Source organism: Lytechinus pictus, chromosome 8, assembly GCF_037042905.1.
Source record: "Lytechinus pictus isolate F3 Inbred chromosome 8, Lp3.0, whole genome shotgun sequence".
NCBI lineage: Eukaryota > Metazoa > Echinodermata > Echinoidea > Temnopleuroida > Toxopneustidae > Lytechinus > Lytechinus pictus.
In genome coordinates this window covers 8,903,301-8,920,449 of record NC_087252.1, presented here as the reverse complement: position 1 = coordinate 8,920,449, position 17,149 = coordinate 8,903,301, and the positions used below count along the sequence as shown (strand labels likewise).

The following is a 17,149-nucleotide window of genomic DNA, read 5'->3' as shown; positions in this document are numbered from 1 at the left end:
CACTTTCATTCACGTTTTCATTTGAATTTCAAATTTTCTTTGGTATCATCAGAGTGACTAAAAATTTAGAGGTTTAGAGACAGAAAACAATAACATTTATGAAAAATGGCCCTAACCCCTTTTGACCAATGAGTTATTCAGAAGAGTTTAGTTGCAAAAGGGGTTAGGTCCACTCCAAGAAAATCATTTTTCTATTTCTCCCATATTGCAATATTCTTATGCGAAACTGGATTTTCATGATACCCTACCATGAGAACATAAAATTGGGTATAAAAGAAATTTACCTGTTTTCATATTTTTTGATATATTCTTTTCCAAAAAAAATCTGTGTGGACCTAACCCCTTTTGCAACTTAAACTGATATGGACCTAACCCCTTTTGAAAAAAAAAGTGATTTTTATTTGCCATTTTAGTTCACTTTTTAATAGAAATTTCAACTTTTCTTTGGTATCATCTTATAGAGCTACTTAAATCTATGCATTGAGACATAAAAATCAAATTTGATGAAAAATTGACCTAATCCCTTTTGCAAGTGAGCTCTTCAAATAAAGAAGTTATAGAATTTTTAAGATTTGAATTATTCCGGTGAAACAGTTCTAGACATGTCGTCATGAATATTCATTGATGTCATATCCCACTTGTTTTTTTGTATTGTATTATATGAAATTAGGCTTATTCAAACGTTTTTTACCAAGAACTAAAACAATTGGATTGACAACTAATTAAGTGCATTAGTTATTTATTGCCGCAACTTATTTCATCAAAACGAAGACACATCATTTACACATGTATGAAAAATGATACATTTATGATTTCATGTAATAACATAAGAAAAAAAGGGTGATGTGACATCATCGGCCCATCTAACATGTCTAATGAATATTCATGACGATGTGCATATAACTGTTTTCACTAAAAAATCAATAAATTAGTTATTTGTCATCCGAGTTTGATGAAATTCTCTGCATTTTGCTTTGTGAATTTTACTCTATTTATTAAGATATAAACATTTTCAGCCCGTACCATCCCTTTAATTGTCTTTCCACGTTCTCAAACCTGTTTGTTAATCATATCCCCGTCTTATTTCATAAGACCGGTTTTATTTCTGTACCAGTAGGCCCCATCTAGGCTATATTCGTTAGCATGCATGCGCTATTAAATGTTTTTACTAACAAATCCCATAAATTTTTTCGAATTTTCTCTCACACATTTCACAATATTGCTGTGACCAGGCTACTTCTCCTCTTGCAGTGTGAATGTTTTCGTCGTTTTGTTGTTCTGCTGATCTGTATTAATTTCGTTAATTAATGAAACTGGTTTGTTCTCTTCTCTTCTGTTCGTTTTTCGTCTCGCCCACCAGAGGTGAAGGCGAGACTTAGGGATCCCAATGTCGTCCGTCCGTCACTAACGTAATGACACATAACTCCACAACCGTAAGTCACTTTTCAACCAAACTTGGATGGTAGATGGACTTGGGGGACCTGCATGTTATGCTGCATTCGGATGTTACATGTTAAGGTCAAATGTCATTTTCAGGTCAACATTATAGTTTACATGCAAGACTCTATTATGACACCTAACTCCGCAACCGTAAGTCGCTTTTCAACCAAACTTGGATGGTAGATGCCATGGACTTGGGGACCTGCATGTTATGCTGCAGTCGGAGGTCACATAATAAGGTAGAAGGTCATTTTTAGGTCAACGTTAAAGTTTACATGCAAGACTCTCTTATGACACCTAACTGGACTTGGGGGACCTGCATCTTATGCTGTAGTCGGATGTCACATGGTAAGGTCAAAGGTCATTTTCAGGTCAACGTTAAAGTTTACATGCAAGACTCTATTATGACACCTAACTCCGCAACCGTAAGTCGCTTTTCAACCAAACTTGGATGGTAGATGCCATGGACTTGGGGACCTGCATGTTATGCTGCAGTCGGAGGTCACATAATAAGGTAGAAGGTCATTTTTAGGTCAACGTTAAAGTTTACATGCAAGACTCTCTTATGACACCTAACTGGACTTGGGGGACCTGCATCTTATGCTGTAGTCGGATGTCACATGGTAAGGTCAAAGGTCATTTTCAGGTCAACGTTAAAGTTTACATGCAAGACTCTATTATGACACCTAACTCCGCAACCGTAAGTCGCTTTTCAACCAAACTTGGATGGTAGATGCCATGGACTTGGGGACCTGCATGTTATGCTGCAGTCGGAGGTCACATAATAAGGTAGAAGGTCATTTTTAGGTCAACGTTAAAGTTTACATGCAAGACTCTCTTATGACACCTAACTGGACTTGGGGGACCTGCATCTTATGCTGTAGTCGGATGTCACATGGTAAGGTCAAAGGTCATTTTCAGGTCAACGTTAAAGTTTACATGCAAGACTCTCCTATAACACATAACTCCGCAACCGTAAGTCACTTTTCAACCAAACTTTGATGGTAGATGGACTTGGGAGACGTGCATATTATGCTGCAGTTTGAGGTCACATGGTAATGTCAAAGGTCCTTTTCAGGTCAACGTTATAGTTTACATGCAAGACTCTCTTATGACACCTAACTCCGCAACCATAAGTCACTTTTCAACCAAACTTGTATGGTAGATGGACTTGGGGACCTGCATGTTAGGCTGCTGTCCGAGGTCACATGGTAAGGTCAAATGTCATTTTCAGGTCAACGTTAAAGTTTACATGCAAGACTCTCCTATGACACATAACTCCGCAACCGTTAGTAACTTTTCAACCAAACTTGGATGGTAGATGGACTTGGGGGGACCTGCATGTTATGCTGCAGTCGGAGGTCACATGGTTAGGTTAAAGGTCATTTTCAGGTCAACGTTAAAGTTTACATGCAAGACTCTTTTATGACACCTAGCTCCGCAACCGTCAGTCACTTTTCAACAAAACTTGGATGGTAGATCTACTTAGGCGACCTGCATGTTATGCTGCAGTCGGAGGTCACATGGTTAGGTTAAAGGTCATTTTCAGGTCAACATTAAAGTTTACGTGCAAGGCTCTTATGACAAGTGTTATTCCATCCCAGTCATTTCACAATGAAATTTCGATACAATTCTGTTGCGTGCCCTCGCAAATCACGATATTTCTGGTTATTTTCATAAGTGGGCGAGACTCAAAATTGCTTTTGCCTTGTTTTTTTTTAATGCTTTTCTTCAGGTGCCTTCAGCAGGAGTCAGTTACATTTCTGTCAGAACAATACATGTTAGTCTACAAGATTAAAATACAACTTATAAAATGTTCTTAATAACGTAAACTACATTAAATAATAGCGGTTACGCTACTGGTAGGGGGGGCAGGGGGCAGCTTCCCAATTTTTTTTTCAAGTCGTGAAGAAGTGGGAAAAAAGAAAAGGGAAAACAGTGAAATAAAAGCCGGAGAAAATGGAAGAGAAGGAAACGAAATGCGCAAAAGAAGCATACAGGTCGTTTGGCATTACTTTTTTTAATATAGGTCGCCCTCCACCCCCCCCCAAAAAAAGATCCTGATATCTCCACTGATCATGTACAATATGCCAACAATTTTTTTTTTTTTTTTGAATATTTATATTTATTTTATTTTATTATTATTATTATTATTTTTTTTTTGGTGGGGGTTCTTACTTGGGATGCCACAGTAACGCTAACGACACCGGTGGAACAAATTACAATCGCATTAACGCAGCAGCTTTGATCAGTTTGTAATAGGTTTCGATGGTGTTAAAGTGTAACGCATACATTATCTAATTTATTTAACTATTTCAAGCATCATCGAAAATCACACGTTAGAGGACTGACTAGTTGAATGTATATTTCTTTTTCAATCTTCTACTCATTCTGATTCTTGTTTCTCTTTGATTTTTCTTTCCTTTGTTTCTTCGATTTATTAAATGCATATTCTATCTCCATTTCAATTTTGACAAGTTTCAGTAATCATATCTAAGGGATGCCCTAACTTAGTAATTATTTCTAGCGTAGATCGACTTCTCATTCATGTTTTCTACTCACTTTATTCCATTGCCATTATTTAAAAGAATGGATTATGCTTCAGTTTATTTCTATAGTCACGATCCATTTATTTTTATTTGCCCATTTTGCTATATATTTTTTTCTCAAAGGTTTATGTTGTTATGTTTATCATTGCAAATATATGAGTAGAAAAACTTGATTCCGAAAGCTCGGAACAAATCGTCGTCAACTTCAAGTTTAATTCAAGTAGAAAAGCGTCGAAGCCATTCAAAATTGAACTGGTTGATATCATATGTTGTTCAAAGGAAAAAAAGTGGAATTAAAAACTTAATACATCTACATAAGTATGTAAATAAATTATACAGACCTAGTAGGCTATAAATAAGGGAATGACGGGTAAAACATAAAGTATTCGGAATATTATACTTTAGCTGTTTATTTATTTATTTTTTTGAGTAAAGTTGGTTTATTGCTGGTATTCATTAATCTTTCTGCAGCGTCTGATCAACAGGTTCCCGTTGAACCTACATCGTTTCGAACGGCCGGGCCTACACGATCAATCATGACGTCACCTCTAGCTCCCGCTTCATACCCGATGCCTGGTACACATATTTGTATATTTCAGTTACAACAAATTAATATTTCAATTACTGGTTGATTTTGTTTTCAATGTGGATAACAGGTATCATGATACACAATTCTTCCCGTTCGTAATCATAACAAAAGTTAAAGCGCAATCTATTTAAGATCAAATTTGTTTAGATTTTTTTAAATTTTATTTTTGCAGAAAGGAATGTTAACGTATCGTTTGATAAGGAACTGTTTATAATCATTATCCTTTAAACGTAGTAATATATCGGTGGAAAAACAAATCATTCGTTATTTGTTTCTTTTAGCATTTTATTTGGTAAAATCATGTTTATATTACCAAAAACCACAGCCTCCCATTTTTTGCCTCATTACCATATAATCCGTTTTCATTTCGGTTTTGATCATTATACAACCTTACACAAAAATATTTATATTTCTATTTCTATTGACAAACATTAAAAAGAAAGAAGTGTAGTAATCATTGTAATCATGTCATCTCGTTTGCGTAGTATTTGGCTTCCATTTCAGCTTTTGTACTGTATATAGCAAAAAGGAAGATCTGCAGGCATATTTAGACAATATTTATAAGTGTATTATTTATTCGTTGTTTAGAAATTGTCATGAACCTGTATATCTAATTCCCTTTTTTGTTTAAAACGACCCCACCCCCCTCTAACGACTTTTAGCTAGCACCTCAGGAGTAAATCTCCCTGCAACACGCAATGTGGATCCGGAAGTCCGGGCGAGAAACCCGGGACGGTTCGACCCTTCGACACCCCTGCCCACCTTACCAGAGGGAGGGAAGAAAACGAAGAAGGGGATGTCCCCATTCCCCATCATCGTAGGCGCCATCCTAGCAATGTTCCTGGGCGGTTTGCTGATCTTCTTCGCTTCATCGATGCCACTGTTGAAATGGCAGAAACGGCGTCAGCGAAATCCACCGGACGTAAGTATCTTGACCGACCCATGGACCTATTACAAAGGTCAAAGACCTTGATGACCGACCGCTTTGAATCGTACAAACATGGAGCTACTAATGTGTGGAGGAGGAAGAGGACCTTGATGATGGCGCTGGTGTTGGACCAAATGATGATGATGATGCTGTTTACGATAAAGATAATGACACTAATGACGATGATGATGATAACACTAATTGCAATAGAAGTGTAATAAGTGGATGAAACTTATGATAATGTTGTTAATATCGTGATGGTAATTGTAAACGGTGATGACAATCATGATAATATTAGAAAAATTGAAAAGAAAGTAATGTGTATAATATAACTAGTAATGAAATTTATTTCCTTTGCAAACATCCCTCGCAATCAGACATTTTGAATACAAGTACATCCTGTTTTTCATGAAGCCATACGATTCATGTCTGTTGATATACAAATGCATGTGTGCAAGATATTATTATAGTAGGCCTATATAGAAAGACAAATAATCATGGAATTGTTACCTTGCATTTCGGAGAAGCAAAGTATACAAAGTAAAATAACATTACGAGGCAATGTGTTTGAGCCCATTTATAATTCTCACGTTTATTACCTTGTCCTGGAGGAGATGACATGAATCGGGTGGGGGCTCTTTCCCTTCATATATCAAAGGCCGTTATTTCCGAGAAACTATACCAACATGACAAATTATGTTATTATTAGGCATTGTAAAAAGACCCCTTTCTGCTAATGTTTTTTTTTCACGTTTGATTTTCTTGTTCTGTTCCCATTGAAGGAGATGGAGGAGGAGCTATATCGTTTTAGTGGATCCATCTACAGCGAGTCTTCATCGATCCAGATGCGCCCAGTCAGTGTAGTGAATGTAAGTCTAACGTATCAGTCACACCCAGAAACCGATATCAGGCCCATCAGAGCTATCGCTATGTGGTATATTTGTTTGAATGACGTATGAGATTGGTTTGGAGTCGGTTTTTATGGATGTGACTGTGGCATGATACATCAGACAATGCTGACGCTAATGATAACGATAATGGCCATGCCGTAAATGGGTGTAATTATGGCGGTGATGGTGTTATAGGATCCATGCTGATGTTGAGAAGGATAGCGATTATACTAATGATGTGCTGTTGGTGATGGTGATAAAGAGCGACCATGATGATGATGATGATGATGGTGATGCTGATGACTATGATGTCGATGATGGCGATGACAGTTATGATCGATGATAGTGATGACGATGCTGATGAAGAAGAAGATGATGACGATGACTACGATGACTATGTCGATGATGGCGATGGTAGTTATGATTGATAATTTATGATAGTAAAGATGATGCTGATGATGAAGATTATGTTGATGATAATTATGATATTGATGACTAATAAAGATAAAACTTGTTATCTACAGAAAAGGTAAAAGTTGTAATGTGTGATTTGAAAGTACGGCCTAAAATTTCGATATCATACAATTGGCTTCTAAGTTTGGAATTGTCTTAAATCTAATTTTGCATCAATTATGTATCTATCTTGATCCAGAAAATGTGATAGATAATCATTACTACCGTATGTTTCTTTGGCATTTCAAATCGTGGTCTAATTGCCTTAGACAATCAGATAGTGGAAAGGATGATGATAATAATGATGGTGGCAGTCGATGGTAATGATGATGATGATGGTGGTGGTGGTGGCGGTGGTGATGATGATGATGAACAAATAGATAATCCTGTATGTAATCTACTGAAGATATAGAAGTCTGTTTATCTCATTTCAAGGTATTACATATTACAATTTTTTGCGCAATAGGGGCATCTGAATTTTGGACAACGAGATGGACAATGATGTCTTTATCTTGATCCAGAGAATATGATAGATAATCGTTCTTGTTCCTTAGCATTACGATCCTGGAGTCCATTCGGGATCTATGAGCTCCATGGGCAAGGAGTTTGAATTTCCCCGGGAACGACTGGTGATCGGAGCGGTAGTCGGGACTGGTTCTTTCGGGAAGGTTGTCAGAGGGGACGCGGAAGGGATCATAAAGCCTGCTTGCAAGACAGTCGTCGCCATCAAAATGCTGAAAGGTATGGTAGTTCTACACTTGAATGCATTGGTGCGAAATAAGAATAGCGAAAGGACTTTTATGGTCATTATGCCTAAATTTCATCACTGCTGGTATAACACCATTCTTCCTATTTCACGAGGTCTACTGTAGTTTCGAAATAGTAAAAAAAAAAATGCTATGTTTGATAGGGGGCTAGACGAGCCTGAAGATGACGTCACTTTCTATGATTAATATATGGGTATATTATAGAGTTAGACAACTGTTCCAGGCCTCATGTTTTTACACTCTATTTTCTTTTTTTCTCTTCAGATTTCTCTAATCTTCTTTCTTCAGTACTAACCAAAAAACATAAGAGTAGGTAGGGTGAGGATGCTCCCTGCCTCCTGCGACGACGCCCTCGTTTCAATCAGCATTTCTGTTTTGTTCCCCTTCTTTACAGAGGATGCAACCGGATTGGATCATCAAGATTTACTGAAAGAACTATCGGTCATGAAACTCCTCAAACCTCATCCCAACATCGTCACACTCTTTGGATGCTGTACTAAAGATGGATGTGAGTTACCCTGGAACCTGTTAACGCTAGGCGATTGATTGGACATGTGTTTTGTACGATTGATTGAACATAAGAAATGCAGTCATCTGTTAATATCAACCAGAGGATCAATTGTGACACAATATGGGTCTCAGTAATATTCCTAATATCATTAACTATATGCATATTGTGATGAATCATATATGTTAATATTTGTGCCCCAATCCAGGACAAGAACGTAAGGAAATCATTTAATCATTATATTGCTTATGTGCGATAAGTCAATGGGACAATGGCTATATTATGCGATTTCTGACTGTATCTTCTGTTAAAGAGTTAAAGAGATATCGGGTTTGGGTTTCATGCCGATTAAGTTTTGCGTAATACTTTGAAATTATTTAGACTGAAGAACGTATGCCAAAAAAAAAAAAAAAAAATCCTCCCAAAAAGAAAAAAAAACTCAAAAATCACTCTTGTTTCATCTTCTAGTTACAATAAACTTTTAAAACATTTTTTTTTCTACGATAATTTATTTTTTTCCCTAAATTGATTTGTCTTTTTCCCTATTTAGATGAATCACCTTTAATAATCATGGAATACCTGCCAAACGGCAACCTACTTTCGCACCTGCGCAGTAGCAGACAACGAGTCGAAGATTTCGAGATGCACAGAACGAGCATGCGCACTACGCTCTCCCCTACAGATCTTATAAGATATGCATACGAGATTGCCAATGGCATGGCATATCTCGCCTCGATGATGGTAAATATACTATACATTTCGTTTTATTTGAGTATATTTTTACAATTTTGGGGTAAAAAAAAACCTACGATAATGTTATTTTAAGGAAATATTCCTTAAACGGAATGCAAAAATAACATACACAAAATAATGATCATACATCATAAACAATAATTCTGCACATAATGTCCCAGTATGTTTTTATAAAAAAATCAAAAGCTGTGAAATATGAAAACAAAATGATAAATGTTGCAATCTTTGAACGATAAAGAAAACAAAAATTGCGGTTCCCTTACTTAAATAATCGTTGGATTTGCGCTCATTAACGAGGAGATTAGAAATTAATCCCTTTGAGACCGTTTCACAATTCCAATGATCAGTGCCTAAATAATATGATTAGTATAAATAATTTCATCAATATTTGTTACAATGTTTTTCTCTGTTATCACTCATCAGGTTATTATTTGTTCTTTTTACCTTCCAGTGTATCCACAGAGATCTGGCTGCACGAAATATTTTACTGTCTCGTGATGGCGTTTGTAAACTTTCAGATTTCGGGTTAGCACGTGACGTCATGAATGGCGGTGTCTACCAAAGAAAAACACAGGTAGGAAAAAAATATTCTGTTCTTTAGTATTCAATATTTATTAATTGCTCTTTACCTTTACCACAGATACCTTTTTTTCTATTTGAATTATATATTATAATTTGTCTACGAAATGCACCACATTTTGTATATATCTTCATATGTTAATTATCATGGATGTTTTTTACTATGATTATAATGACAATGATTTGTATCGCAAATATTTGTTACAATGTATGAAAATGATTTGTATCAATATTTATGTTATTTCTGTTGGAAAAAAATCTGAATCTGAATCTGAATCTTTAAATCTTTGTTCTACATACACACATGTATTTCAGTATGTCTGTGTGTATGTCCTGCAGGTTGCTTGTCTCTTTGAACATATTTTCTTCCTTGTTTAATACCTTTTCATTGTATGTACTTGTTAATATATGTATTTGTTACTTGTATGCAGGGCCCCCAAGAAAAACAGTGCTTAGTCCACTGATGGGGTTACCCTGGGTAAACAAAACGAAATAAATAAATAAAGCTTTCTATATCCACTTGTTTAACCTGAGTACTATTAAGATCCTCATAATTTCGGACAGTCGAACTAAAACACCAACCAGTTTATTGATGCCGTTTTATTGTTTATTTTTTATTGATTTGTTTAATGTTTCAGGGTCGAGTTCCTATTCGTTGGATGGCATTGGAATCTCTTCTTGATAACGTGTATACCATTCAGAGTGACGTCTGGTCGTTCGGTGTTCTTATGTGGGAAATAGTCACAATAGGTGAGTGTCACCGAGGCCTCGTATGACAAAACTGAACAGTTATAATAACGATAACAACAACAACAATAATACTAATAGAAACAATAATAACAATAATAATGACGATGATGATAAAAACAATAATAATGATGATGATGACCATGACGACCATGATGATAATTACAATAATGATAAGGATAATAATAATTGTAATAGTCACAATATAATACCTACTTATATATGGCAAAAACCATATGCATTTTTTTATTCTGCTCTGTACGAACTCCTGGAATGCGTGAAAAACAAAGTTATAAAAGGGAAATGTTTGGAAATTACCCCTTTCTGTTAATAGCTCTATGGTTTAAGTTTGAAAACAATTAGCATAACCGTGAAAGATACTCGTTTGCAAACTGGAAGCCGGTGCAGATCTCTTAAAGGTCAAGTTCACCCTCAAAATATATGTTGATTTGAATAAATAGAGAAACATGTAACTAGCATAAGGCTGGAAATTTCATCAAATTCGGACGTAGAATATAAAAGTTAGGGCATTTTAAAGTTTTTGGGCATTTTAAAGTTTTGCATATTTTTCAATCAATATTGTTATGCAAAACTCAGTGACACGTAAATGAGTCAGTCGATGATTTCCATCACATTTACTTTTGTTTTTGTTTTTTTCGAATTATAAAATATTTCATTTTTTTAAATAGATTTAGCAATAAGGACCAACTTGACTGAATCGCATAATATTAAACAAAACTAATTCCACATTTTCAGAGAGGAATTAATCGTTGCTTCACTTGATGATGAGGGAGAAAACTAGAATATTTCATATAATAAAATTCAAAAGAAATAGTGAGTGGATGAAACCATCAGTTTCTTCATTGCATACTGATCAGGATGTGCATATAACTGTTTTGTGAAATTAAACTAAATTTTAAATGTCATAACTTTCTTATTTTACATTCGATTTTTATGAAATACTCAGTGTTATGCTTCTGGGATTGTTCTCTTTTTATTAAAATCAACTTTTTGTTGGGGTGGACTTGTCTTTTAAGATAGTGGTGATCCTAGAAAATCTAGGTTATCATATAACTTATCATCAGTGACAGAATAATGAAAAAAAAAATTCTTTACATTGAGTCAGTGGCGTAGTGAGACAAATTTTTTGAGTGGGCTCAGTAAGGCGTATCGCGTAAAATTAATAAGACGTTGCGATCAAGCGAGCAAAGATTTCAACATTTTTACTACAAAAATCCAACTTTGTGATATAATTTGGCAGAATATACAGGAAATACTTGACAGAACTTTACTGGCCAAAAATACATTCCTATTCAACGGTTCTTAATTCTGCAACTCCCCATCTAATAATGTTAAAGACAGTGTCTCTTTAAATTCATTCAAACGTAAACTCAAACTTACCCTTCATTCCTATAATTCTTCGCAACGATACTAACACTTTATAATCTTGATTATCATCCTTACATTTTTCATTGTAATTGTTTTATCTTTTTTCATCTTATATTGTCCAGTTATATCATCTTTTGTTACTTCACCAGATCAAGCTGGTCTGTGGTCAGCCCTTTCCCATTCTGACTTTTCCTCCTTTAAAAAAATATCTTGTCTTGTACACTGTCCTGTCTCTTGTTTTGTCTTGTCTTCTATGTCTTGTCATTCCCTCTCTCTTTCTGCTTTTGCTTCTGTCTATTGCGCAACATATCCTTCACAGCGAAGACCTCTTTGTGTGAATAGCTTTGCATTTGTTCTGTAATTATGTTTACATCATTTTTTGTCTTTCCTGTATATTTTCTTCATCTCCAAGGGATCCACACTTTACAAGCTTTGCTTTTTAGTGGACCCCCCCCCTCATTTACATTTATGCTCAATATTATACTGTTTTTTAATGAAGTAAGAATGCTCGCCTGTAAAATTGTATCTGATTTGTATTACTTTATATTACTTTGTATTATGTTTTGAATGGAAATGGAATAAATAAAGAACTGAAATTGAATTAAATAATATATTTAACCCTTATCCCTTTCCTTTTCTTCAATTTTCTCCTATTTTCCATGCTTTGAGTATTCAGTGAAATAATCATCAAGATTAGATAAAGTGGTGCCGAGGTCGAGTGGTCGGTCTAAGGAGCCCGACTAGACACATGTAAGCCTAGGGTTTGAATTCAATCCCCTGCCTCGGCATCTATTGCCCGTGAGCAAGGCATTTAATTAACATAACTATTTTATGCTACATTCAAATAAACGGAAATGCTGTGAATATCCTTAGTAACTATGTGTGTACTTGTTTAATTTCATTTATGAGTCTCAGAGTGGAGTGTTTCACAAAGAGCTAAGTCTGACAAGAAACCTTTTTTTTTACCCACTAGGATCCTACCCATATCCTGGAGTCCCGAGTAAGAAGTTGATCAAAGACCTTCAGAAGGGCTACAGGATGCCTCGACCAGAACATTGCAGTGAAGACATGTAAGGAAGGAAAATGAACGTAGAGGGCGTCAGCAAGGTGTTGACGCCCTCTACGTTCCTTTGTAACAAAAAATGTTCATTTTTAGGAGAGTAATTACAGGTAAAAAAGGAGTTAAGCAAGTGACGTTCCTGGTTAGTCAATGGGGGTAGGGGTTGGGGATTCGCACCGCTATGCAAAACCGTTTAAAACAAATACAAAATATTGTCAAGTGCTTTTCATGACAAAGAGTGGCCAAGAAGTCGTTGTCGAAAATTTGTGAATCAAAACGACGGTTTCGAACTGAACTCTGGCAAACGACAAATTTGACATTTTTTGTCAGCTTCGAAACTTTGAACGAACCTGCTTTTCCGGTTCACTTGTTTTCAACAAAGACCTCCAAGCCCCTCTTTGTCATCTGAATATCATCTGACGGGAGTTTTCATTGTATTGACTGTGTTCTTGGATCGGTTCTGCGTCGTAATACGAAAAAACCTCACTACTGCAGGAAGGTTTACATACAGTGTCTTTACAGTAGGCCCTATTTCTTTTTCCTCGCCTGCATAGCATAGCGAGACTGTAGGCGGCGCTTTTCCCACAGTGGCGGAGTAAACATTGAAAGTCTTAACCTAAAGTTAATTTTGTTAAATGACATAAAAACTTGTAAAGTATGAATCTTTGGTAATGAAGTAATTTCAAACAGCGACGTAACTGTGTTTAAGCATTTGTCATAGGAAATATAGTCGAACAAAGGAGAAATGATTCCATCTTTCCTTCATCCTTTCCCTTTGCAGATACTCTATTATGCTAGAGTGCTGGAGAGAGGAAAATAAATTGAGGCCTACATTCGACCAATTAAGAAATCGATTAGAAACAATATTAATTGAGTCCGGGGTAAGTTGTTTTGCTTCTGCAACTTGATTTTTTTTAATTTTTTTTCTTCTCCTCATCTCCCTCTTCATATTTTACTCCTTTTTTTCAGTTTTGACTTTTTAATATGATGACTGTTATTTCAGAAAAAGGACATAAGTCTTAAAGATAATAAAGAAACAATTTGCAAATTATTTTATACGTATGTAATTTCTTATTTTTTTTCTCATTGCGGTTGTTATCAATCGCTTCTGCAGAAAATGAACATGAAGTTATTATAATTCTCTTTAAGGGATTAAAGTTTTTAACTCGCTTTTCTTACCACATTATGTTTGTTTTATATGTAAACATAGATATTTTTGCCCATTAATTTTTAATCGTATCACAATTTCACCTTTTCTTTCTTTCCTAGAACTATCTTGTCCTCGATGACTTTGATGAACGTCTGTATGAATACACGTACGATGGAAACTCTACACCGGACGAATGAACAATAATTCTTGTTATCTTCATTGACAATGGGTATCGCCATGTTTATTCAGTTTCCTTCCGTGAAATGGACACCATGCCTTTTCCAAAGTGCACTTAAAATCGACTGCAACGATTCGTGTTTTAAAGCGATAATTTGGAATCGGGTGATATCTAAGCTGTTATTGGATATTGTGACATCACATCTTCCAAAGTTTTTTTTTACAAAAGAAAGTTACATGGACGAGTAATTACAGACTCTGTTATAACAATTAGGATTTTTTGAGAATATAATTGTGATTGGATATTCAGACTTCGACACCAACGTCATCGTAGTCATTCAATAACATTGCAGCAATATTTTCCACCTTTTCCACAGTGGAATGAGGAAGTAAACGAGGTTTCAACATGACATTCCGCGAAGATGCATTACGTCACAAATTAATAATTACAAAGTATATTTTGTTATTATGATGCTCTATGTTTAATGTGCAAATGTGGACGAAACAAAGATATGTTTTTATTGTTGATTTCTATTTTTAGCTGTACAGCTTATGAATGTATTTAATGAAGTGTAAATATGTATGAAGTAATCACATGTGTAAACAGTGATTTTTCATTACTTGTCTTTCATACTGCAGGATTTTTATGCTCTTATCTGGGAACCGGTGATTCTAAAATGTTAAAATCATGTTTTTTGTGAGGAATGTAATCAACAAGATCTGTTGCAAAATGGTCCGTGGACATGATGAATATTCACTACATTATTGAAGGCTGAATACAACTCCTAATTTATTCTTCAAAAGTATGGTTGATATATTCTACCCTGTAATTATTATACTTTTTTTTGACAATTAGACAAAGTTAATTTAGTTGATAGTGACAGATTATCTCTATTGCAAACTCGTGCTGGGGCCAGTTGCAGAACCAAATGCGATCAAACGTCACTCCCAAAATCAAATACAACCAATTGAAAGCGCGTTTGAAGGACTTGCGCTAGTGTTTATTAGCGTGTGTGTGTTTAAATTGAACTTTTTGTGCAACAGGCCCCAGGACCTCTTTAAAGGTATTGTTTAACTTTGTGAGCAGCCGATTTAAAAAATTATCAAACCTAGATGAAACATGTGTACAAGTGCATGTATTAGAACTAATAAACCCTGAAAACAACCATTATTGAGAATGAAAAGCTAAAACTACAAGGCAAACCCCGATTTTGTAAATAGGCGTCTTATAGACGCCTAAATAGTACACATAAGTGTATGGGATGAAATTAAGATGGTGTTTTCGGTCACTTTATATTTCAATTTTTAAAGAACTAAATAATTATTTTCGAACGCAATATTTTCTGGGCTTCATTTTTGTAACATATCACAGACACAGGTGACAAGTGTGACCTTCTAGCTCAGATTTTTTTAAAGTCAAACCAATGTTAACCAATCACTTTAAGATTGGTTTTAATTAAAATCAGAGCCCATCGCATATTTTGCGATCCGATCCGATACAATGCGATTTCGTTTTTAAACCGCAAGCCCTGTGGTAAAAGTGTGTTCAAATCGGTTTCAAGTCGCAGCCGATGATGACATCCTTATGATTTGGAATTGAATTTGCTTTTATTTCTATAGGGAGGCTCAAACTTGTAGTGTGCGCCGGGCCTTGAGCATTTTTAAAAGTCAGTGACATTTGAAGTTATCTGTTATGGAATGTAGGCTGCTCACATATTGTACAGGTGGGTAGATTCTGAGAGGAAAGAGGAACCCTTCGCCACACATCCCAATTGAATCAAATTAGTTCTGGGCCACATTTCGTCGGCGGTCATCCCAACCGTTGTATCAGTCAATTTTGGTAAAAATAAAGAAATCGATTTTGAAATTGTTTGCAGAAAAGAAAAGTACAAGTCCTACTCTATTCACAACTAATTTTTTAGTCAGCAATTTATTATATTTTCTGAGATATGAAAGGATTTTAATGGCGATGCCATACCAATTTTGAATAAAATGCGCAAATCCCATTGGAAACGTGGAATGTATCAGAGCGATACGACGTTTTGACTGTTCGCGCGCATTGAAATCGCGGTCGGTCAAAACGTCGTATCACGTTTTCCCTATGGCGTTTTTGTACAGGGAAAATCAAATTCACTCAAACCGAAATTACAAGCATGTACCTCTTTTGCCATATTTTCTCGGATCCTTACTTTTGTGCAAAAATAAGGATACCAAAGTCAAGCAATTTTCTTGGTCTTTCCAGCCATGTATTTTTCAAGCAATAAATATGTTGTGAGGCTGGGGAGCTAAGTGTGAAAATTACGATAAACTTTGAAGTCGATTTTCTCTGAAATGGGTTTGCACCGTAATATGTGTGATACGACGGTTCGGATGACCGCCGATGATTTCACCAAAATTGCTTTGTTAGCAGCTCTTGCTGGAATATCACTTTTTATTGGAAGAACAAAAAAATAATGATAATAATAATTGTTGCCATGGTAGGTTACATTCCAGCAAAGCTTGATATTATAGCAACTTTTCATGAAATGGGAGATCGAATGAAGGAGACTGTGAAACGAAATTTTGAGTTTTTGTGAAAAATGTCAAATATCTAAAAAAAATTAACTACTTGTATTATGGTGCTTAAAGGCCAAAGTAATGTCTTCCAAACTCTAACCAATGTAAGATGTATATATTCATTAGAAATGTGATGTGCAATGCTATTAAAGTATTCTAGATTACTCAGCTGAAAAGCAAAACCTTGAGTAATAAAGTGCAAATTGTTAGTTTCTTTGATAGTTTGTTATGTATCTTCACCTATTTGCTGTCTAGACTGTAAATGTTGAGGTGTCTTTGATATACATAAATAATTTTTAATTCATTCCTAATCATTTCCACAGATATCATTATTTCGAAGGTTCATTAGTCCGAAAGCTTGTTAAACCGACGGTTTATCTTGTGAAAATGAAATAAGAATCATTATATTACGAGGGTTTGAAAATAATAGAAACCTTACATCGAAAAAGAAAAGATTTTTATAATTTTTAATTTTAAAAGGTAAGGTTCCTATAATTTTATTTTATATTTTACCTGAAATAAAATTATTTTCGGACAATCTAGGCATCAAAATAACGAACCATTTTTAATGTTCTTTTTTGTCGTGAGATCAACAAACCCTTGGGATAATGCAA

The 17,149-nt window shown here is 35.3% G+C and overlaps 1 protein-coding gene across 1 annotated transcript in view; it reads left to right on the top strand.

Moving 5' to 3' along the window:
* Positions 1–16,839, top strand: part of LOC129267260 (ephrin type-B receptor 4b-like) — a 39,664-nt gene extending 22,825 nt beyond the window's left edge. The window contains exons 9-19 of the mRNA XM_064103538.1: positions 4,461–4,565; positions 5,241–5,500; positions 6,289–6,375; positions 7,404–7,590; positions 8,011–8,124; positions 8,675–8,865; positions 9,329–9,451; positions 10,095–10,206; positions 12,566–12,662; positions 13,434–13,533; positions 13,922–16,839. Coding sequence (XP_063959608.1) covers positions 4,461–4,565; positions 5,241–5,500; positions 6,289–6,375; positions 7,404–7,590; positions 8,011–8,124; positions 8,675–8,865; positions 9,329–9,451; positions 10,095–10,206; positions 12,566–12,662; positions 13,434–13,533; positions 13,922–13,999 — 1,454 coding nt within the window. The 3' untranslated portion in view covers positions 14,000–16,839. The remainder of the gene's footprint in view (positions 1–4,460; positions 4,566–5,240; positions 5,501–6,288; positions 6,376–7,403; positions 7,591–8,010; positions 8,125–8,674; positions 8,866–9,328; positions 9,452–10,094; positions 10,207–12,565; positions 12,663–13,433; positions 13,534–13,921) is intronic.
* Positions 16,840–17,149: the final 310 nt, after the last annotated feature.